We start from the raw sequence: 21,373 nt of genomic DNA, 5'->3' as shown, positions 1-21,373 counted from the left end.
GAGTCATCTAGAACTACTCCTTCCCCATTATTTCCCACATCTAATTCCAAGTTCCATTGATTTTAACTTTTTTCAACTCAATATATATTTTATATCCATGCTTTCTAAATGCATTGGTTAGTTATTAATGTGGCTCTGTATGTGTGACTTTGTGTGGATAGATGAACACATGTGTTATAAATTTGTAATGTGAACTTTAGATAAACCTGAGAATATCATTCTTAATGGCAGTTATGCAACTGGCTAGCTAATAAAGGGGAGAGAAAAAAACATAAACTCATGGTTTGGTTTGTAATGTAGCACTATAGTTATTTATGTGAACTTTTATCTTTTGTTCCTAGTGACCATCTACACTAATAAAAGAGAAACATGGTAATTAGCGTACCACCGCTACCCTTCCCATTGGCTAATCAGCGTATCCTTATGCAAATTAACTGTCAGCCAAGATGGCGGCCGGCAGCCATGCACTGAAGCGAGCAGGGAGGCTTGCTTCCTCCAGGAACTGCAGACTCCAACGTTCCCCACCTGCTGCTGCCTGCCTCTCAACTGCAACTCTAAGCAACTATGTACTATGTTGCAAATAAGAAGCTAAACAAAACCCCAGAAACTGGCTTTCATTCAGCCGGGATTCAGCCAGCCGGACCGCAACATTGTATCGATGTTTTCAGCAGCGAGGCCTCAGAGCTAAAGCTGGCCCAGAATAAAAAAAAAAAAGAAAAAAAGGAGTGGTTGGGAGCTTCAGTCACCTGCTTCCAGAAAACAGTCCTCAGCCCCTCACCCAGACTGGCCAGGCACCCCAGTGGGGGCCCCCACCCTGATCCAGGACACCCTTCAGGGTAAACCAGCCAGCCCCTACCCATGCACCAGGCCTCTATCCTATATAGTAAAAGGGTAATATGCCTCCTGGCACCGGGATCAGCGGAGCAGCGAGGCTCCCGGCACCAGGATCAGCGTGACAGGGGGTAGCGCCCAAACCCCCTGATCAGCCCTGCTCTGTGCCTGATAGGGGGGAGCTCCCCAATCCCCTGATTGCCCTGTGGCTCTGTGTGTGAAAGGGGAGAGCTCCCCAACCCCCTGATCGCCCTGCGGCTCTGTGTGTGACAGGGGCGGGGCCACAACCTCCCTATCCGCCCTGCTCTGTTCATGACAGGGGAAGGCGCCCCAATCCCCTGATCAGCCCTGCTCTGTGCCTGATAGGGGGGAGCTCCCCAATCCCCTGATTGCCCTGCGGCTCTGTGTTTGACAGGGTGTGGCGCACCAACCCCCTGATCGGCCCTGCTCTGTGTGTGACAGGGTAGAGCCATAACCTCTCCATCGGCCCTGCCCTGAGTGTGACAGGATGCAGCACCCCAATCCCCTGATCCGCCCTGCTCTGTGTGTGACAGGGGGCGGTGCCCCAGCTCCCTTATCGGCCCTACTCTGTGAGTGACAGGGGGGAGCTCCTCAACCCCCTGATCTGCCCTGCTCTGTGTGTGATAGGGTGCGGCGCCCCAACCCCCCTCCCCCCCACGGGCCCTGCTCTGTGCATGACAGGGGGAGCTTCCCAACCCCCTGATCGACCCTGCTCTGTGTGTGACAGGTTACAGACCCCCAACCCCCCTGATGGACCCTGCTCTGTGAGTGACACGGGGCAGCGCCCCACCCCCCTGATCGGCCCTGCTCTGTGAGTGACAGGGGGCAGCGCCCCAACCCCCTGATCGGCCCTGCTCTGTGCATGACAGGGGGTGGTGCCGCATCCTCCCCATCGACCCTGCCTTGAGTGTGACAGGGGGCGGTGCCCCAACCCCCCAATCAGCCCTACCCTGAGCGTGACTGAGGGTGGCATCGCAACCTCCTGATCCGCCCTGCTCTGTGCATGAGGGGGCGGCGCCCCAACTCCTCCATTGGCCCTGCTCTGAGCCTGACCAGGGGCTGCACCTAGGGATTGGGTGTGCCCTCTGCCACCCGGGAGCAGGCCTAAGTCAGCAGGTCGTTATCTCCCGAGGGGTCCCAGACTGCGAGAGGGCACAGGCTGGGCTGGGGGACACCCCCCCCTGAGTGCACAAATATTTGTGCACCGGGCCTCTAGTCTACACTAATAAAAGAGAAACATGGTAATTAGCGTACGACCGCTACCCTTCCCATTGGCTAATCAGCATATCCTTATGCAAATTAACTGTCAGCCAAGATGGCGGCTGGCAGCCATGCACTGAAGCGAGCAGGGAGGCTTGCTTGCTCCAGTGACTGTGGACTCCAACTTTCCCCGCCTCACTTGCCGGCCTCTCAGCTGCAACTCTAAGCAACTATGTACTATGTTGCAAATATAGAAGCTAAACAAAACCCCAGAAAACGGCTTTCAGTCAGCCTGTCTTCAGCCAGCCTTACTGCAACATTGTATCGATGTTTTCAGCAGCGAGGCCTCAGAGCTAAAGCTGGCCCAGAATAAAAAAGAAAAAAAGAGAAAAAGGAGTGGTTGGGAGCTTCAGTCACCCGCTTCCAGAAAACAGTCCTCAGCCCCTCACCCAGACTGGCCAGGCACCCCAGTGGGGACCCCCACCCTGATCCAGGACACCCTTCAGGGCAAACCAGCCGGCCCCCACCCGTGCACCAGGCTTCTATCCTATATAGTAAAAGGGTATTATGCCTCCTGGCACCGGGATCAGCGTGACAGGGGCAGCACCCAAACCCCCTGATTGCCCTGCGGTTCAGTGTGTGACAAGGGGCAGCGCCCCAACCCCCTGATCGGCCCTGCTCTGTGCGTGACAGGGGGCAGCGCCCCAACCCCCTGATGGGCCCTGCTCTGTGAGTGACAGGGGGCAGCACCCCAACCCCCTGATCGGCCCTGGTCTGTGCGTGACAGGGGGTGGTGCTGCAACCTCCCCATCGACCCTGCCTTGAGTGTGACAGGGGGCGGTGCCCCAATCCCCCAATCGGCCCTACCTTGAGCGTGACTGAGGGTGGCATCGCAACCTCCCGATCCGCCCTGCTCTGTGCATGACGGGGTGGCGCCCCAACTCCCCAGTCAGCCCTGCTCTGAGCCTGACCAGGGGCTGCACCTAGGGATTGGGCGTGCCCTCTGCCACCTGGGAGCAGGCCTAAGCCAGTAGGTTGTTATCTCCCGAGGGGTCCCCAACTGCGAGAGGGCACAGGGGCCCAAATTTTTGTGCACAAGGCCTCTAGTCTATATATATAAAAGCCTAAATGACCATTATGACAGAACAACCAGAAAGACTGGAACAACTGGTCAACCAGTTGCTATGATGCACACTGACCACCAGGGGACAGACACTCAAGGCAGGAGCTGCCCCTCTGGTGGTCAGTGTGCTCCCACAGGGTGAGTGCTGCTTAGTCAGAAGCCGCGCTCACATCTGGCAAGTGCAGCTGCGGCCGGAGCCCCTCCCAACTCCGCAGTAGCACTACAGAGCAGTTGGACATTCCCCAAAGGGTCCTGGATTGCAAGAGGGTGCAGGCTGGGCTGAGGGGCATTCTCCCCCCGATCCAGTGCATGAATTTTATGCACCGGGCCTCTAGTGCAGTAAAATAATGAGTAAGACAATAATTATATGTCAGATGTACTTTTTTGTAATTTTTATTCAATTGTGATTGATAATGTATCAGTCCTTGTTGTTGATAGTAATGTGACACTGTGGTTTTAGCCCAACTTTAGAACCTAGAAGTAACATTACTTATGTTCCAGAAAGCTTAGATAACAGTTGTCCCATGGTTGCCAAAGTTAAGTTCATTCCATTTTAGCTATCAGGAATTGATAGCAGGTGAAATATAATGGCACATGAATGACAAAGCAAGTTTAAAGGTAGAGGAGTGAAAGATTTTGGCCAATTATCAGCTCAAACAAAGAAAATAATTAAAACACAAATTTATTATCATAATTGCAAGGATCCCAGAATACAGAGCCTCATGGCAATGGAAAGAGCACAACTTGGACCAAAGTGTGTTAGTGTAACTACATCAAACTCACTCAGCCTGGAGAACACTGTCTGTTGTTGAGGATACCTGGTCACCCTCACAAATAAAAAAGAATTGGCATAAATATAATTATATGTTATAATTATCTTAAATAACATTTATAAATATTTATGTATCCTATCTAATAATAGACAAACATGGTAATTGACCGTACCTTCCCTATGCCTCCCATAGGCTAATCAGCATGATATGCAAATTAACCGCCAACAAAGATGGCGGCTAATTTGCATACTGCAGGCAGATCCCGCTGCGCTGCCCCTCCTGGGGCTGGCGGCAACGCAATCCTGAGCCGCCAGCCTGCCCCAGCCTGGGATCCGGGCCTGTTGTGTGTGGGGTAGGGTGGGCAGCAGCACGTTCCCGAGCCGCCGCCCGCCCCAGCAGGGGATCCGGGCCTGGCCCCAGTGGGACATGGGATGGCGGCGGGGCGCCATGAATCCTGGGCTCCTCGCCTGCCTTCGGGGGCCTCTTCCTGCTTCAGGGCCTCGCCCTCCTCGGCCTCCTCCTCCCCGGTGCCCAGAGTAGTGGACCCACCGAGGGCGCTCCCCACTGGCCGAGGGGGTGAATGGAGTGGCAGGGACTCCCTGGTAAGGGTCGCCCTGGGGAGGAGTCCCGACACCTCCACACCCTGCTCCTGGAGCCCTGCCCAGGCCCTGAGCACAGTGTGGAGCCACACATGCCTGGAGGGCATGGGCGGGGGCGGACACATGTGTGCCTGGTGCAGCGGGACTTGCTGGGGGGCCACCTGCCTTCCCAGGCGGGCCTCAGGCCCAGCGCCCAATGCAGAAGGGCCGCAGTGGGGCCACCAGGCCCTGAAGGCTGCCCTGAAAGCCACACAAAGACAACCTGCTGCTGGAGGGCAGGCATGCCGTGCTCCAGGAAGATGCCAGAGGTAGGGAAGGAAGGTCATGGAAGGGAACAATTGCAAGCAGAGGTCTCAAAGGTTCTGAAAGCAGAGGACCAGCTTCTTGCAGACCTGAACTCCGTGTGGGCCTCTTTCTCGGCCCTGTGGAAGCAGTGAGAGACACAGGAGGAGGTCATGGACTGGGGCTGCGCCCAAGGAAGACTCGGAGGAAACAACGTGTGGACAGGGCCAGGCAGAGCAGGCACGCCCATGCAAAGCCCGCTGGAGTGCAGCCAGACCCCAAGGCAACCACCAAGCCAGGCCCCAGGGAGAAGCGAGCAGATGCCACTCCACTCGCTGGAGAAGACCATTGAGCAGAAAACTAAAGAAACCGATTTTACATCTTTTCCCAGGTGGAGAGCAGTTGGCATGTAAGCCCCTGACCAGTGCCCAGCCTCTCCTCTGTCTGCCTATTTCACTCTTAGCTACCATGTTCTTTGTTCTCTCTCTCGTTTTTCTTTTTTTTTTAAAAAAATATTTCTTTATTGATTTCAGAGAAAAAGGGAGAAGGGGAGAGAGAGAAACATCAATGATGAGAATCATTGATTGGCTGCCTCCAGCAGGTGTCCTACTGGGGATTGAGCCCGCAACCCAGGCATGTGCCCTTGGCCAGAATTGAACCTGGGACCCTTCAGTCCACAGGCCAACACTCTATCCACTGAGCCAAACCAGCTAGGGCTCTTTGTTCTCTCTTAACTGCAACTCATTTTTAAACTAGATTGCTTTTAAAAGAAGACTAAATAAAGTTTCCTTTAAGTTATTTAGGCAGTGCTGGGGTTGCTGGGGCTGCTGGGGGCCGGATTAGCTACACAAAAATGCAGGGGAGCCCAGCACCCAGCAGCCCCAAGCCCGGCTGAGGCGGTTTTGGGGCTGCTGGGGGCTTGATCGGAGACATAAACCAGCAGGCCCAGCACCCAGCAACCCAAAGGCCCACTACCTTGGTGCTGGGGCTGCTGGGGGCCGGATCAGAGACACAAACCCTGCGAGCCCTGCACAGGACGGGTGCTCCCCTCCAGGTGAAGTGCTTTCCCTCCGACCCTGCTCTCCCTGGGGTCTGGCGCGGAGGGTGCTCTCCCTGGGAACCTGGAAATCTGCCTCTGGGGCGACTGCGCAGCAGCCATGCCTGGCGAGCCAAGGAGAGGGTGACCTACCCATGCGGATGTGTACGCTGGCGGAGGCCATGCAGCTGCCATAGTTGAAGTCGTCCTTGATGTAGGAGCGGGGACAGTGGGGATCAGAGTCGGCCAGGTTGGCAATGGAACCCCAGCTCCCCACCGAATGACTAGAGCACACGGTCCTCAGTCACTTCCTGAGCAACAGTCAGCCCCAACTGGGGATCAAACCCGAAACCTAAGTAGGTGCCCTGGCAGAATGGAACCCAAACCTTTGCTGTAGCAGAGGAGCTCAGACCCACAGCAGGGGCCAGGGCAGCTGGTGAGTGCAGCAGCGGTGGCGGGAGCCTTCACGGCAGCACTAAGGAGCAGCAAGCGGAGCAGTAGGAAGCAGCAAGCAGGTGGGCGGTAAGGAGGGAGGGGTCCCGGATTGAGAGAGGGCACAGGCCGGGCTAAGGCACGAATTTCGTGCACCAGGCCTCTAGTATATAAATAATAACTTAACATTCCATGCTTTGCTTTATTCTTAAGGCTCAGCTTCAAGAAGCATTTTACTGAAATGATCTCATTGATTGTCATAAAATACTGTTGAGGCAGAAAGGACATTCCCTCCATTTTGAAGATGATCAAAATGAAGTCCCAGAAACTTTTGGTATTTGATTAAGTATCCATCAGCAACTTAATAGCAGGAGGCAAGCAGATGGAATGAAATCCTGGGTCTACGGCTTCTCATTCCAACTGCCATTGTGGGCCTTTCTTAGTTTTCTTGTGCCTTAGTTAACCTGTATGTACATGTCTAATAATAATAATTATTATTATTCATCCCAAGATTGTGATGAATAATAATAGTTAAAATGATTGGTACTTTGCATAGTATAGAGTGTACCTTAAATAACAAGCAATATCATATATTAGTGTTGGTTCACTAGACCTTATTCCCTCTCTTGCAAAGAGAGTAAACATTCATTTAGAATTACGAAGGCTTAGCACATGCTCAGCAAGTGACTAAGAGTAAAGGATTTGACTTCTTCATGTACATGGTACATATGGGCTGTCAGCATTTCACAAGTAAGTAGACTTCAGAGTTAAGGGTAGTTTTCCAGTATCTGCAAGTCAATGATAGAGGGATGCCCACTTGCCATGTGCACCTGGTATTCTTGCTTTGTGGCAATAAACAGCTTTGGATGGGCAACTGACTCGAAGTAGTCCTTACTTCCCTGAGGTTCCCAGAAGAAGAGGAGGTTGGTCTCATCTGTGATGACTTTGGGTGTCTCAGGCAACTCCTAGGATAAGGAGGACAGAGTTGTTAGAGAATAAGATGCTAGAACAAGAATCAAAGTTCAATCCCTTTGGCATGTAGCCTTAGTGAGAAACATGGCACTTTAGGATTCTGACTCTAATATTATGTAGGTTCTTCATGCATTTGTTCATTCAGCAAGCATTTATTACATGCCTATTAGATGTATGGCCTCATCTATTCATAATAGTTGATCTCCTTAGTTAACTGGAGAGAAATCCAAATTAGTCATGAAGATTGCCAATGACACCAGTGCCTCCCTGTATCCTGGCAGGTGGGGTCAAACGTCATGCTTGTCCTGCCTCCAACACAAGCATAAGACATTTTGCATCAAATCTAAGCACTAGCAATTCTAAGACCTCTAAAAATTTTGACCTCTAAGCGTGTAAATCACACTTTTAGGAAAACAATGTATAATGTAGAAATGTTTATGTCTGTATCTGAATAAACAATTGAAGGTTGAAAAAATATCAACACACACACACACACACACACCACACACACACCACTACACAGGTATATTAGCAGCGGAATCCTTTCTATAAAATTGTCGATGATTGTGATCTCTTTAAACTGTATCTTTCTTGTGGTTATGAATAGAATTTAACAATACTTTCATGAAAAAGTAAAATTCAAATTCTAACTTGAGATACTTCTCTACTCTTTTTAAATCTAAAGCAATGATTCTCAACCTTCCTAATGCTGCGACCCTTTAATACAGCTCCTCATGTTATGGTGACCCCCAACCATAAAATTATTTTCATTGCTACTTCATAACTGTAATTTTGCTACTGTTATGAATCGTAATGTAAATATCTGATATGCAGGATATATTTTCATTGTTACAAATTGAACATAATTAAAGCATAGTGATTAATCACAAAACCAATATGTAATTATATATGTGTTTTCCGATGGTCTTAGGCGACCCCTGTGAAAGGGTCGTTCGACCCCCAGAGTGGTCGCGACCCACAGGTTGAGAACCGCTGATCTAAAGGAACTAAATATTCTTTTTGAGGTTTCCTTGGGTTTTTTAATGTCAATAAAGATTTTATTTCCCAAACCTATTCCTTTCCTAATTTTTCTCATCTCAATAAGTGGAGTTTCTCCTCTTGCTCTTTTTGATTCTGTCTTCAAAATGTAATGAGATTCTGTCTACTGCTTTCCACCTGTCTCAGCACTTCCCACCCCATGACTATTGTTATTGCCTCCTATTTGGGCTGTCTGCTTCTTCTGTTGCCTTCCTTCTGATCTCTTCTCCATTTTAGAAAATATAAATGAATTCCCTTTAATGGCTTTTTATTGTTCCTCAGATGAAATCCAAATGCAAGGCTCCACCAATACCAGCCTCTGCCTTTCTTCTCTCCTCCTCTTGGTGCCCAGCTCCTAGAGTGTCCTGATCTTTGAAGCTAGCCTTTAAGCTCTTAAAGATCTAGGGCCTGGGATCAGTCAGACCCCTCTGTTTACAATGCCCTTCTCCCCTTCCCCCCACCTTATATGATGGCATGCTCCCCCCCTCCCATCAACAGCTCTCATCTTACAGGGAGCTCCATTCTTGCCTCTCTATCTAAAGAGAACTCCCACTTTTCTTTATCTCGGTACCTTGTCCATTTGCTTTACAGCATCTTGCATGTTGTACTGGTTGCTTGGTTTGTTTATTGACTGTGTCCCCCAGGAGACTAAGTTCTACAATGTTAGGGACTTTGGTGTACCACTGTCTACACCGCTATTGGCACTATGCTTGACAGACAGAAGGCTGTCAGCAAATAATGCTTACTGAATGACTTCATGAATGAAGCTACTGACACCACTTTCCTTTAACTTGATCCAGGTAGAGAAACACATGCACCACATAAATCCTAGTGGGGGTGGGGGTGGGGGTTGGATTATACATTTACTGAATAAGAGTCACCTACTTATCAGTGGAGAAAACTCTAAAGACTAAAGTAGGCATCTGTGTCTTTGTGGGGGAAGATGGTAGTGGATGGGATGATGGGTAATGTGGGCACCAATGAAGAGAGAGAGGCACCAGAGTCAGAAGGCCAGGGTTTGAGTGATGGCTCCAGCTTTCTGCCTTGTGCCTGCTGGCACATGATTAATCCTCTCTGATCTCAGTTGACTTGTTTGAGTTTCTTGGAGGCAGGCCCATCATCCTAATGTCTAAATAATATAAGCCAGATGGTAGATGTCAGTAAGGATCAAAGGTGGCTTGAATAAATGGATGTCCTGTGATGGGAGGTGAACAGGATCAGGCAGAGAAAGAAAAAAGAAGGAAGAAGGCAATTTATCTCTTATACACTCTTGCACCTTCATTTTACTCTCCCACATATTCTGCCTAGAATTGCCTCTGGGGATGGGTGAGAAGCAGGATGGGGTCAGATGAGCAGGTGGGGACTGTGGTAGGAAGAGAAGAGGACTGTGCACCCTGCTAGGAGTGTCTGCCTTTTGGAGTCATTGACAAATGTATGAGAAGGTAAGTAGAGACAGAGGACAACTGACCTTTAGCAATACAGATTCGCCTTCATTTTGCGCACTCAGAAACAGTCGCGTGTCTGAGATTCTCAGAGTCACAGGATGTTTAAGGTCATCTGATTTATAAGCACCCATGTCAAATCTCACTGTGGAGAGAAAAACCAAAAAGAAAGTAAACCTATGATATTTGCATAGAATCAAGTGTTTATGTAGATACTCTGTATGTGCCTGTGTGTGTGTATTAGGTCCCTGACTATGGTGTAAGTGCCAGAAATGGAATCTGGCACACTGTTGTGTCCTTTACAATGTCTGCCATATTTACTAGGCAGATTGATACTTGGTTAATATTCTTAGAACCTTCTAAGTCTAATGAATGCTTGGGGGCTGAGTATTTATTAAATCTCTTGTAATTACATTAGTGGGATAAAACACTGTAATGTGAGGTCATGAGTTCATAATGAACTAAGATGGAGGGGTTTAGGGAGGCTGATACCCATGTTGCTAGTGTTAGTGACAAGCAGTTAAATTTTTCTTAAGAACAAAGCCTAATAAGAGTTGTAAAATTATATATGCCTAGGAACCTAGGAGTCCCACTTTTGGAATATGCTCTTCTAAAGAAATAACCTCATAGGAAAAAATGTACATAAACAAAGATATTTGCAACAGAATTACTTAGAGCAAACCCAACTCTCTCTCTCTCTCTCTCTCTCTCTCTCTATATATATATATATATATATATGTATATCTTATCTAATAATAGAGAAACATGGTAATTGACCATACCTTCGCTACACCTCCCATTGGCTAATCAGCGCAATATACAAATTAACTGCCAACAAAGATGGCGGCTAATTTGCATACTGCAGGCAGGGCGAGACAGCTCCATCCCGCCTGCCCTGCTGCCATCTGGGCCTGCTATCTGCCACCCTGGGTGGCGGGCATCCCGTGTGCGACCCGACCCGGGACGGCCGGGCAGGGCAGCAGTGATCCTCCGGCCCGCCCAGGCATCCCGATCGGCCCTGCCCTGTGCGTGACCCGGGGAGGTGGGCAGGCACCTAGGGATTGGCCTGCCATCTGCCACCCGGGGAGCGGGCCTAAGCCAGCAGGTGGTTATCTCCTGAGGGTTCCCAGACTGTGAGAGGGCACAAGTGGGGCTGAGGGACATCCCTTCCCCCCTCCACCAGTGCACAAATTTTTGTTCACCAGGCCTCTAATAGGGAAATTGGTGAAAATAGAACACAAATGATTTGTAACTGTCATAGAGTGGGAAGCATGCTAGCTGAAGTCCAATCAGAGAGAGCCCTGCTGGTTACTGCAGAGGATCTTCTGTGGATCTTGGGAAATAATTTTGTATATGATGACATCCTGAAGCTAACCATGTACACCATGGAAATGGTGTGATGAAACTTCTTAGACACTAAGTTTCATCCTTCAGAACATATTTGCATCTTATTGGATGTTTTGCCTCCAATTAGGTTATATAATTGAGATAGTGGCTCTTTCTAATTTGGTGTTATTTGTAAGTTTGCTTGGCAGGCTTTCTAATGAGGCGTGATGGCTCCTCATTGGTTCTGGATAAATTGGGGTGAGTCATTTAACATTGTTGAGACTCAGTTGCATCATCTTTAAAAGGAGGATAAGACTGAGAGAACCAAAGGAGAGACTCCATCAGAAAGCTGCACACTGCCCTTAGTGCTCTCAAGGACAGCACACCTGCTTGGGAGGCTCCCAGGTTTGGTTGAGGATTTGTCTTTGCCGGGGGTTTTAACTGGGGTGATATGCATCCTTCTGTTCTAGAAAAATTGTGCAAAGCCAGGAGTCTGGAGAGGTGTATTCTTTGAAAGTAGAAAGCTTGAAAGAAATACAGAAATAAGAGGAGGGAGGATGCCCGAGTTGTCTGTTTACCTGCTTGGTCCATATTATTTAACGCGGCGGCCATGAGGAAGCGACCCGATGTGTCTCGAATGATACTTTGATGGAGGTTGTCATTCAGGATGAAATGCCTTTTGATGACCCTCATGAAGGGGTACTTCACGTTGCCCTGGAAGCTGTAAGGTACTGACGTGGGCTGGAGGATTTCTACAATCATTAGCACAAGCTGAGATTAGTGTCTGGGTGCAAACACACGACATGTCTCCTCTAATCCAAGCACAGAAATGAGGAATCAGAGAAGTAGAATCACCCAGCAGTAGCAGAGTGGACTCTAGGATAATTTCTTTTTAAACTTTGATGCCTCAATATTTTTTTTTTAAAAGAGATTATTGGTGCAATGTCCTCATTTTTGGTTGTGTGGAGATTTCTAAGTAACCAGGAAAATTCTAGCATCCCCATCTATATTTTCAACCGAATGCACTCTGCGTAAAGAAATAAATGCGTTAAGAATTTTGTATGTTACTGAGGGAGCAGGTCTAAATGTCTGTCCCCCTCTGAGCTGTGATGTAAATCAGTAGCTTCACAAATTTTCATGGCTCTGCATAATTTCTACTTCTTGGAGTCTCTTCTAAGGGTGTAAATGGTAATAGAAATGATGGTTTATTGATATGGATGTTTGTTGTTGCGTTATTTATATTGGTGAAACATTGCACTCTAAAATGTCCTTGATATATTGCTACATGAAAAAAACACCTAGATATAAAATTGTGTACAGTGTGATCCTAACATGGTCATGTGTATGTAAGTATAGAGAAACGACTTATCGTAATAGTGGCAGTGGTAAACTCTTAGTGGTAGTATGAGTAATTTTTATTTCTTTCTTACACTTTCTTCTACTTCTTAATTTTCTAGGTGAATATGTATTAGTGTTTAGCTGTTACCTTAAACATATTTGGTTTTTGTTTGCATAGAGGTTTGTAGAATAGAGGCATGGGAGAGAAATCATGGTTTTTATGGTTAGAACTGAATTTGGTTAAGGCTTTCCCATTTACACATTGTGTGACTTTGGTCAGGTGACTATCTCACTGAGCCTAGCTTCCTCATCTGTAAAATGAGAGTGTAGAGTTATTGCGAAGTGTAGAGATAATGCAGCCATTAATAAAGTGGTATTGTTGGTAGCATTAATAAAGGCAGTAGCAGCAGTAGTAATAGTAAGAATAACAACAGCAATAGCTGATATTTACTGGGTATTTTCTACGTGCCAGGCATTCTTCTAGTCAAGAAGCTTGCAAGTATTGATGCATTTAATCCTCACAATGAGTAGGGGCTCTGATGATCTCCATTTACAGTAGAGGAAACTGGAGCACAGAGGGGTTAAGTTATTTGGCCAAGGAGGCATAGTTAGCATGTGGAGGAACGCACCTTGTAAGCTGATACCCACTAACAGTGTATAAATGCTTTCTGCCAAAGGCCTGAAAGTCACATGACCTTTACAATATGGCCATGAAATGAGCATGTGAGCAAATATTTTAGACACAGGCCACTGCTGCTTCCTGCCCGCTGGACAAGGATATCATTTAAACTTCCTTCCTTATAGTTTCCAGACTAGTGCCTGGTTGCCTTCTTGTTACTCTGACTTTAGGTTTTATTTGCCTCCATACTCTATTGTCCCTACATTTGCTTAAAAATGGAAAACAAGGATATTATTGAACTTGACTCCCTACCTTCTTCTGGATCATTGGCAATGGTTTCTAGGTCATCATCGGTAATGAACTGATTGAAACTCAACCGTCTCTTCTTCAGAATCTTCCCATTGGCCGCCACCACCACCACACTCTCCTTGTAGGTAAGCTGGGATGTCTTAGAGGTCTCAGAGGTACTCAGAGATAGGAATTGGCCCATGCAGTTCTTGGGAAGTGGGTCGTAGCTTGCATCATAGAAGGATTTCTGTGAGAAAGGGAAGTAGAACATGAGAGGCTGCCCACGGCCATAGAATGAGAGTCCTTTCAGCAGGAGTTTTATTCCATAGACTCAGTGAGAAGGAGCTGCATTTTGGCCTTGGCTAACCCATGTTTCATCAGTCTTCCCCTCTCCCTCCCACCTCCCTTCCTCACAGGATTTCCCTAAAAGGACGTGACCTCTTGGCCGGTTATTGTCATCCATCGGCCAACTAAAAAAAATGAGATATAATGAAACAGGTTTACAAATGAGACCTTTGTGAGTGGTGGCCCTCCATTTAGGTCTCTCTCAGGAAGTTAGACTTTTACTGGTAGGGCGCAAAGAGTCTAGAAATAGTCCTCTGAGAACAGCTTTTAGAGTCCGTACACAGAGTCGGTCTCCTAGCAAAATCACACAAGTGGTGTGTGGCCTGCTTTCTCCACCTCAGTCAGCTTCATGGGCTGTTACGTTGCAGGGCTCTCGCTAATTTCTGGAGCTGGAGTCAGAGAGATGACCCCAACATATCTCTTTAGGAGACAGATCCCAAAGGGGCTGTCTCAGGATGGCATAACATTCTGATGAAACCTTGCCAAGAGTCTCCAGTTTTGGGGGTTCTAGATATAATTCTGCTCTGTTCTGGTAAATTCTAGTGACATGAAGAAGGCCATCAACTCTCAGTGCACAGAGGCAGATACATGTCTCTGGACCTCTTGTGAGGGTACAACAGAAGCATCTAGGATTCGAGCCATTGTGGTTCTCTTCTGGTGGAGAAAACACTAGTGTCAGAATAGCAATCCCGTAAGAATCAGTCATTGGCTTACCTGATTCAGAGAGAGTTGGTCAATTTCGGAACTGTATTCTTCATTTTCACTGTCAAACAAGATGATAAGAATGTAATTGTTTGTTATATCATTACAGTCACTGGACAACATATTTTAATGACTACATTATCTTTGGGTAACGCACACACACACACACAGCCACTACTGTCATCTTAGAAAATGAAAGACTTCTATAACAGACATCCATACAGTGATTCGTCCCTCACTAATTTGCAATTACTGTAGTAATTATCAGGGCAGGCTTTGAACTTTACCTGGGATTTATCAACAAAAACAGAGCTTGACGAACAAATTGAAGAGTTGTAATTAAATTTTAGAGAAAAATGTTAAGCTCCTCAAGAGAAAAGAAATACTTTGGAAGTGCCTCACTTTAATTTTAGCAGGTGTTACACCTTGCTTTAATGTATTCACTAAAATGGATCTAGTCATTTATACTTGGCAACACATCCAAACAACATCTGGATGGCCTAGTGTGTGTTAGTGCATATTAACAGGTAATGGGAGCACCGTGCTAGCTTAAGGCTCTATAATTTTACCTTTTTACTCATTTATGTTTCTCCTATGTCTGGATGAGGTTGGACTGTGTGTAAGCACTCATGTGCTCAGACTGCTGTGGAGCCATTTCCCCTTCCAGATTGAGATCAAGAACTTTTCTGAGAATGGTTTCCCTCTCTGACAGTCAATTAAAGCCTATCACTGTCAGACATGTGACCCCAGCTGAGACTGTGTCTGAGTAGATGTTGAAATTCACTAGGACTCAGCAGGCCTTAAAAATAATTTTTCTATCATAGCTGTCTCCCTGTCAATGTCATCTCAGCTTAACATGCTGCCTGCTTAGTTGCCCTGGGTCTTTGCTGAAGCTGCCGTGACTTTGGAGCTAGGACACATCTCTTCAGTGTCTGCCAGTCCGGCCCCATGCTAGTCACTGTAACCCCTTGATCCCCTCATCGAATCACAAGAGAATCTATTTCCTACCTGTAGCAGCTCTTCAGGTCTTCAAAGAGGTCAGGGACCTGAGCCATCTTGACTTCTGAAACAGAGAACACCAGGGGCTGTCAGCCTAGCCCGTTCCTGAGCCAGATGCCTTCACAGGCAACCACCTCCGCTGTGTGCTTCTTGAGAAACGTAAGGCATGACTAAGCCCACACTCAGCATCTCCCCCATTCTTCTTTTGACTCCCTTAAATGATTTGCATTGCATCTGCCTCCTCTACTAGATTATAAATTTCTTTTAGAATCTTAGTATTCCTTATGTGCCCAACTCAATGCAGGTACAGAGGCATTCAGCGAACTTTGGATAAGTTAAAAACACACATACACCACAAGAATGAGGCATTTATCTTACACAGATGCAAGAGAGAGACAGAGTTTGTGGGAGCAGAGTTCCCTAGAGGGAAGGCTGGCCCTTAAGTGAAACCAGTTCCTCTGTCTTTCAGTTCTCCACCGGGAGAATCATTTTCTAAAATCTGACTGTGATTCTAACTCACACTTCAAATCAGGAAAGGACAAGAAAGGAAGGAAAAGGCTTCAGCATCACAGAAGGCAGTTTGAGAGATGACAGTCAAGGATACAAAGAAAAAAATATTTTAAAAGCCAAAGATGTGATGAGGACAATACCTTAGCTACTCAGGCACCAGTGCAGTGACTCCCTCTGTGGCTGGAGACTTAGTCTGAGTCCCGTGCCTTTGCCTTTGTCTTCTGTGGAGTAGGCGTGGCCATGGGTACGTCACAGGGAATTCACAAAGAAGAATTTTGCCTTGTATGCTTTTATGTTCGTTCACCCTCACATTGGCAGACTATAAACTTGATCATGCTGTTTGCAGGGATTGCCAGAGTTTATGACTTGCTTTGTGTATTTATTGCTCTGCTCTAAACAAGTATAAACACATAGTCTTAGAAAAAAAAAAAAAAAGGAAGAAAACATAGGATACTTAAGGAGTTTCTAAAAATCAATGATGGAAGGGGAAAGAGAACTCCTGAAATCGGAATTATAGGTGGCTAGAGTTGGAGGGGAGCTTCGAAGCTGTGGTTTGTGTTTTGGCTTCTTTTGTGTATTGCTCCCTGTGACTGAGTATGAATGGATGGGGTAGTTGGCAGCCCCTGGCAGCTGAGGGGTGGTCCTTAAGGGAGGAAGACCCACTTTTTTCTGAAGGAGTTTGTTTGAATAGGCATAAATCACTCAGAGTATGGGGTGACAACCTGTTGCTTAGGGCAGGTCAGAGGAGATAAAAGTGACATTCAACCACCAAAGTCTTCATCCTCTTACTCCTCTGAATACCATCAACCCATTTCCTACAGAAGTGACAGCTTCAGGAGAAGCTGGGCTCTGGCATGTTACAGCCTCCACCAGAGCCCAAAGAGTGGTCTTGTCTTTTCCGGGACAAACCCCAGGAGTGTGAGGATAGCTGCAGATTCAGGGAGGTGTGGGCAAATCCCCGGCCAGAGCCCAGCGGCGAGATTCAAGAATAGAGGTTGGGGAAAGGAAGGGACTCATGTCTGACACTGATCAGACTTTCTCAGTATTCTGAGACTAGCCCAGTTCAGGTGGTGCAACACCACAGCCTTAGCAGATACATGTTTTAGGTTTCCTGGTTGGAATGGAAGACACATAATATTTTAAATAAAGGAAATGGATGGAAGAAGAAGGAAGAGGAAGAAAAACAAGGTAAAGAGAGAAAGGTGAGGCATGGCAACATGGTATAAAAATGCACTCAAGCACAGAACTGGGAGGAAGTGGCTTGTGTGAGTTGGGGAAAGCATTCTCTCTGGTTCTGTGCATTATGGAGCTGGTTAGGTGATCATGGTCTATCCTAGGTGCAAAATGTCTGGTTCTGATTCCTTTGCCCAGTCCAGTTCCTCCTGATGATAGACTTGGTGCTTCAATAGCCATAAACAAGAGTTACAGAAATAGCTGGCACCTTGAATGTAGGCAGTATAAGTGTAGGACCAGATTGGGGCAGAGGTTGGGCATCTCAGTACGATCATTATAAAAATGGTGTTGGCAGCCAGTTATCTACGTCTGTGGTTCCCTTTTAGGCAACACAGAAATGTTAACCCTAGTCACCCTTTTGCCTCCCGGAGATCTTGTGAGGACTATTACTAAGAAGCGATTGCAGAGCACGTTGTGACTGTGGGCTGTTATGGAGATGCAGCGAAACAAAAATAATAACAATGCTAATGATGGCTCTGTCACCGGGAATCTGTATAGTCATCATTGTAACTAACGCCTTGGTTGACCAAAGGAAAAATAGTTCTCATGAAAATATTGGTTTAAAATCTTCAACCTGGAGGACATTTTTAGATGAAGACCTCCATTGAAACCGTGAAGATATTTAGTTTCTGGGAGTTATATGAAACACCTCTTTGGTAATCCAGGAAAATACCGTTGGTTCCATCATCAGTGGCAACGCCCATCCTGGCCAATGGCATTCTCTGTTGAAGAGAATTCCTCAATGTGGTTGTTGAATTTCTCAAGGAGAGTTTGAATATTTTTTTTCTGGACAGACAACTCAGGTTGGGGTCTCATCTAACTTTTTCCTTCATGTGATCTTGGAAACCAGTTTTCAAACGACAAGCTATGCGGGTGAGGTCCCTGTGTGGTTTTGGGGAGCTACTGTTCTGTGAGTGTGAAAAAGGCTGACTTGTAAAGAAGCCTCTGCACCAGGCCATCTGTTTCCAGGGGACAGAGAGAGGACCATACTAGGTAGAGCTCCACTGGAGCCACAGTATGTTTGGGGCTGTCCTGTGACAGGGACTTTGGGTAGCTTCATGCATCTACCTCCTGACTCTGAGGAGACCTCAAAAACCCTTCTTTATTCATTGTCACCTAAATTTTTCAGAAAAAAATTCTATGCACTTATTCTGTGCCAGGGGTTTTGCTAGGGTCAGTATTTTTCTTTCTTGATTCACAAAATTTGATATTCAAGATGAGATGATATATTTGGTAGGCGAGTGGATATGCTTTATAAGCTCGAAGGCTGTGTGTCCAAAGAGTATGGCAATGCTTTTTCTTTGAAAACTGCTTTACCACTCACAAAGAGCTTTCAGCTGCATGCTCTCACTGGTTCCTTACTTTACCTATGAGAAGTGATGATTATTGTCCTCTTTTATAGCTGGGGACCCCTGAAGGGGTTAAGTGACCAACCTATGGCCATAACATTGGCAGAGCTAGCAATGGAACCCAAGTTTTTAAATTCCAAGTCAAATCTTCTCTTTCCAATGAATATAGATGCTCAAGTCTCTTATCACCACCAATGCCAAGTGACAGGACTGAAATAGATAATCTTTAAAGGTATTTCCTGCCTCAAAACCCTATTGCTCAGTGATTCTAGGATACTTTGTAAAAAAAAAAAAAAAAAAAAGAAAAGAGGTAAAAAAGAAATAATTTAAAATATCCCCCCCTTTCATTCCTCCTTCAAAGAAATCTCATGTTTTTCTTTAAAATAATATTTTTATTAATTTCAGAGAAGAAGGGAGAGGGAAAGAGAGATGGAAACATCAATGATGAGAGAAGATCATTGATTGGCTGCACGCCCCTCATTGAGGATCAAGCCCACAACCCAGTCATGTGTCCTTGACTGGAATTGAACTTGGGACTCTTCAGTCCACAGGCTAATGCTCTATCCATTGAGCAAAAGCAGCTAGGGTCTTATGTTTCTCTGTGACATACAGGAAAGGGTGAATGTGACCAGTATAGTTGAGTACATGGTCAGTGGTAGCTGAATGGGGACTTTAGTCATGCTCTTGCCATTGTATCAGAAGACAGAAAACATCTGTAAACATCTTTGGAACCAACTTCAAAATCATTGCATGTAGTTAAACCTCATAGGAGTGCTTGAATGAGGAGAGAAATGCAGCTCTGTGACTCTTCAGGAATGCAAAGTTTGTTTGTTTGTTTGTTTTAAGTGGTAGAAAACCTCTGTAGAGGAATCAAGTGTGCAGGAACCAAAACATGCAGAGACAACTGAGCCTTTGTCTCAACTCATGCCCTACTTAGTTATAATCCACTTTAAAATTCCATGACAGCCAGTGGGAAGACGGAAAGGACCTAATATGTACTATAGACTTCCATGTTCCTTGTAGTAGAATACATCATCTCATTTAATCCTCTAGTCAGACCTGTGAGGGAAGTATGCTTATTACATTGTACACAAGAGGAAGTCAAGGCTCAGGGACATTAAGCAATCTGCCCAAGGTTACAAGGTGACCAAGTGCTAAAATGGGATTCAGACACAGAGCCCAGGCTCAATGAACCCCAGGCTCAATGAACCATGTGGCCTTCTCCCTTTCTTAATGTGACCTCGTCCTTTCCTTTGCTTTTTAAAAGTTCTTTCTATTTTTTTGCTTTGTCTTTTTAGTCTATTGAAGGACCTAGAATGCTATGTTGGAGAAGGAGGCACCTCAGATACTGTCTGGATTAAACTCTTACTTTATAGAGGAGGAAACAGGCTCAGAGAGGGAAGTATCAAGGTCCCAAGGTCACATTGAGAAGTCCATATAAGAGTGGGAGCAAATATGGAAACTCACTGTTTCTTGATTTCTAGTTCAAAATATCCTACTACTACCTACTGATACTAGCTCTTCATTAAAGAGGGGTAAGGTGAAGAAATCATCTCACCCATAAGTAAAAGGAGTTAAAAAGAGTGAAACTCCATTCAGTGGGGGAAAACTGGCCATGGTAGCTGCTGTCCTGGAAGATGACAGTGAAGACATCCCTAAATGAGCAGATAAGCACACACTGAAATCAATGGAATGAGGGCATCTAACAGAGGAGCTCATAGGCTGGGAATGGATAGTTCACTGGGGAGGGAAGAGGGAACATTTGAGGCTGAACAAAGGCCATAGGGTCAATTTAATAAACATAGGGTACAAGACTGGAGTCGAGAAAGGTGAGGGCTATAGGGGTGACGAAATGAGGCTGGAGAGGAAGGGTCATATGGGCAGGACCCGGTGCAGACCCACTAAGGTCTTTACCCATTTAACATTGGGTGGACTTTGGGTAAGTGCTCTGGGAACTCTGAGAGCAGAGGGATGCTACGGCTTGGAGTAGGTGGAGGACTCAAGTTGGCAGAACTCGTGCTGAGCCAGCAAATCCCCGTGTAGCTGTGATCCCCTCTCTTTGCCTTAGTTCATTTGTTCCCTAATTTTTGTGCTTTTTTTAAATTCCACATTCCCCTTCTCTCTTCTCTTGAGATGGTGGTTAATAAGGGTGTGTCCCTCTTTGCCTGGCCCCTTGGCTCTGTGACCTCCATTTCATCGTTCACAGGTGCTTTGTGGAAATCATGAAGGGATTAGCTAAAGGACATATATGCATAACCCACGGACACGGACAATAGTGCGGTGAAAACCAAGGGAGCAGGAGGCAGGGGCTGGGTGGAGGTGGGCAAATGGAGGGGAAAATGGGGACAATTGCAATAGTGTCAACAACTAACACTTAAATAAATAAAAAAAGAAAGAAACACACACATACAGAATATCAAAGTTTTTTAAAAAAAATATATTTTATTGATTTTTTACAGAGAGGAAGGGAGAGGGATAGAGAGTTAGAAACATCAATGAGAGAGAAACATCGATCAGCTGCCTCCCACACACTCCCCATGGGTATGTGCCCGCAACCAAGGTACATGCCCTTGACCGGAATCGAACCTGGGACCCTTGAGTCCACAGGCTGATGCTCTATCCACTGAGCCAAACCGGTTAGGGCAGAATATCAAAGTTCACTAGAGAGCCTCCTGTGTGTCAGCAGGCATGTCTGTGCCCGTCTCTCACTTTTATTTTTGCTGGCGAGTTGTGACTGTCCGATCAGAAGTTCATGTTAAAGAAAGTCCCTTTTCCTTTTGAGTCATTTTCCTCATTGGAGTCATAGTTATCCCTGGTCTGAACTTGTTTCTCAATTAAAAAAATAACTTGTATTACTTTTTTGGATTCTAAAACATGTTTATTAAATACTGCTAGGGAAATATAAAAAAACATAA

The 21,373-nt window shown here is 46.2% G+C and overlaps 1 protein-coding gene across 1 annotated transcript; it reads right to left on the bottom strand.

Annotated features, from left to right (window-relative positions):
• Positions 1-7,047: 7,047 nt before the first annotated feature.
• IL1A (interleukin 1 alpha) lies at positions 7,048-16,055 on the bottom strand. Its single transcript, XM_070428513.1, has 7 exons — positions 16,017-16,055; positions 15,376-15,430; positions 14,380-14,428; positions 13,345-13,567; positions 11,654-11,827; positions 9,776-9,894; positions 7,048-7,262 (listed from the first exon to the last, which is right to left on the bottom strand). The coding sequence occupies exons 2-7, from the start codon at positions 15,420-15,422 to the stop codon at positions 7,065-7,067; spliced, it is 810 nt and encodes a 269-aa protein (XP_070284614.1). The 5' UTR covers positions 15,423-15,430; positions 16,017-16,055; the 3' UTR covers positions 7,048-7,064.
• Between the last annotated feature and the right edge of the window lie 5,318 nt (positions 16,056-21,373).

This window comes from Myotis yumanensis, unplaced genomic scaffold (assembly GCF_028538775.1).
Source record: "Myotis yumanensis isolate MYYU_CA2020_CCGP unplaced genomic scaffold, mMyoYum1.0.hap1 SCAF_11, whole genome shotgun sequence".
NCBI lineage: Eukaryota > Metazoa > Chordata > Mammalia > Chiroptera > Vespertilionidae > Myotis > Myotis yumanensis.
Note: the sequence above shows the minus strand (reverse complement) of the source record. Positions and strands in the feature narration are given on the sequence as shown.

Bases quoted from the DNA above. Each gene is read 5' to 3' on its own strand.
- IL1A (XM_070428513.1), bottom strand. From the start codon at position 15,422: ATGGCTCAGGTCCCTGACCTCTTTGAAGACCTGAAGAGCTGCTACAG. The intron at 11,828-13,344 runs GTAGGGAGTCAA...TAATGATTGTAG, and splicing joins TGCCAATGATCCAGAAGAAG to AAATCCTCCAGCCCACGTCA. The intron at 9,895-11,653 runs GTAAACAGACAA...TTCTCTCCACAG, and splicing joins AAATAATATGGACCAAGCAG to TGAGATTTGACATGGGTGCT.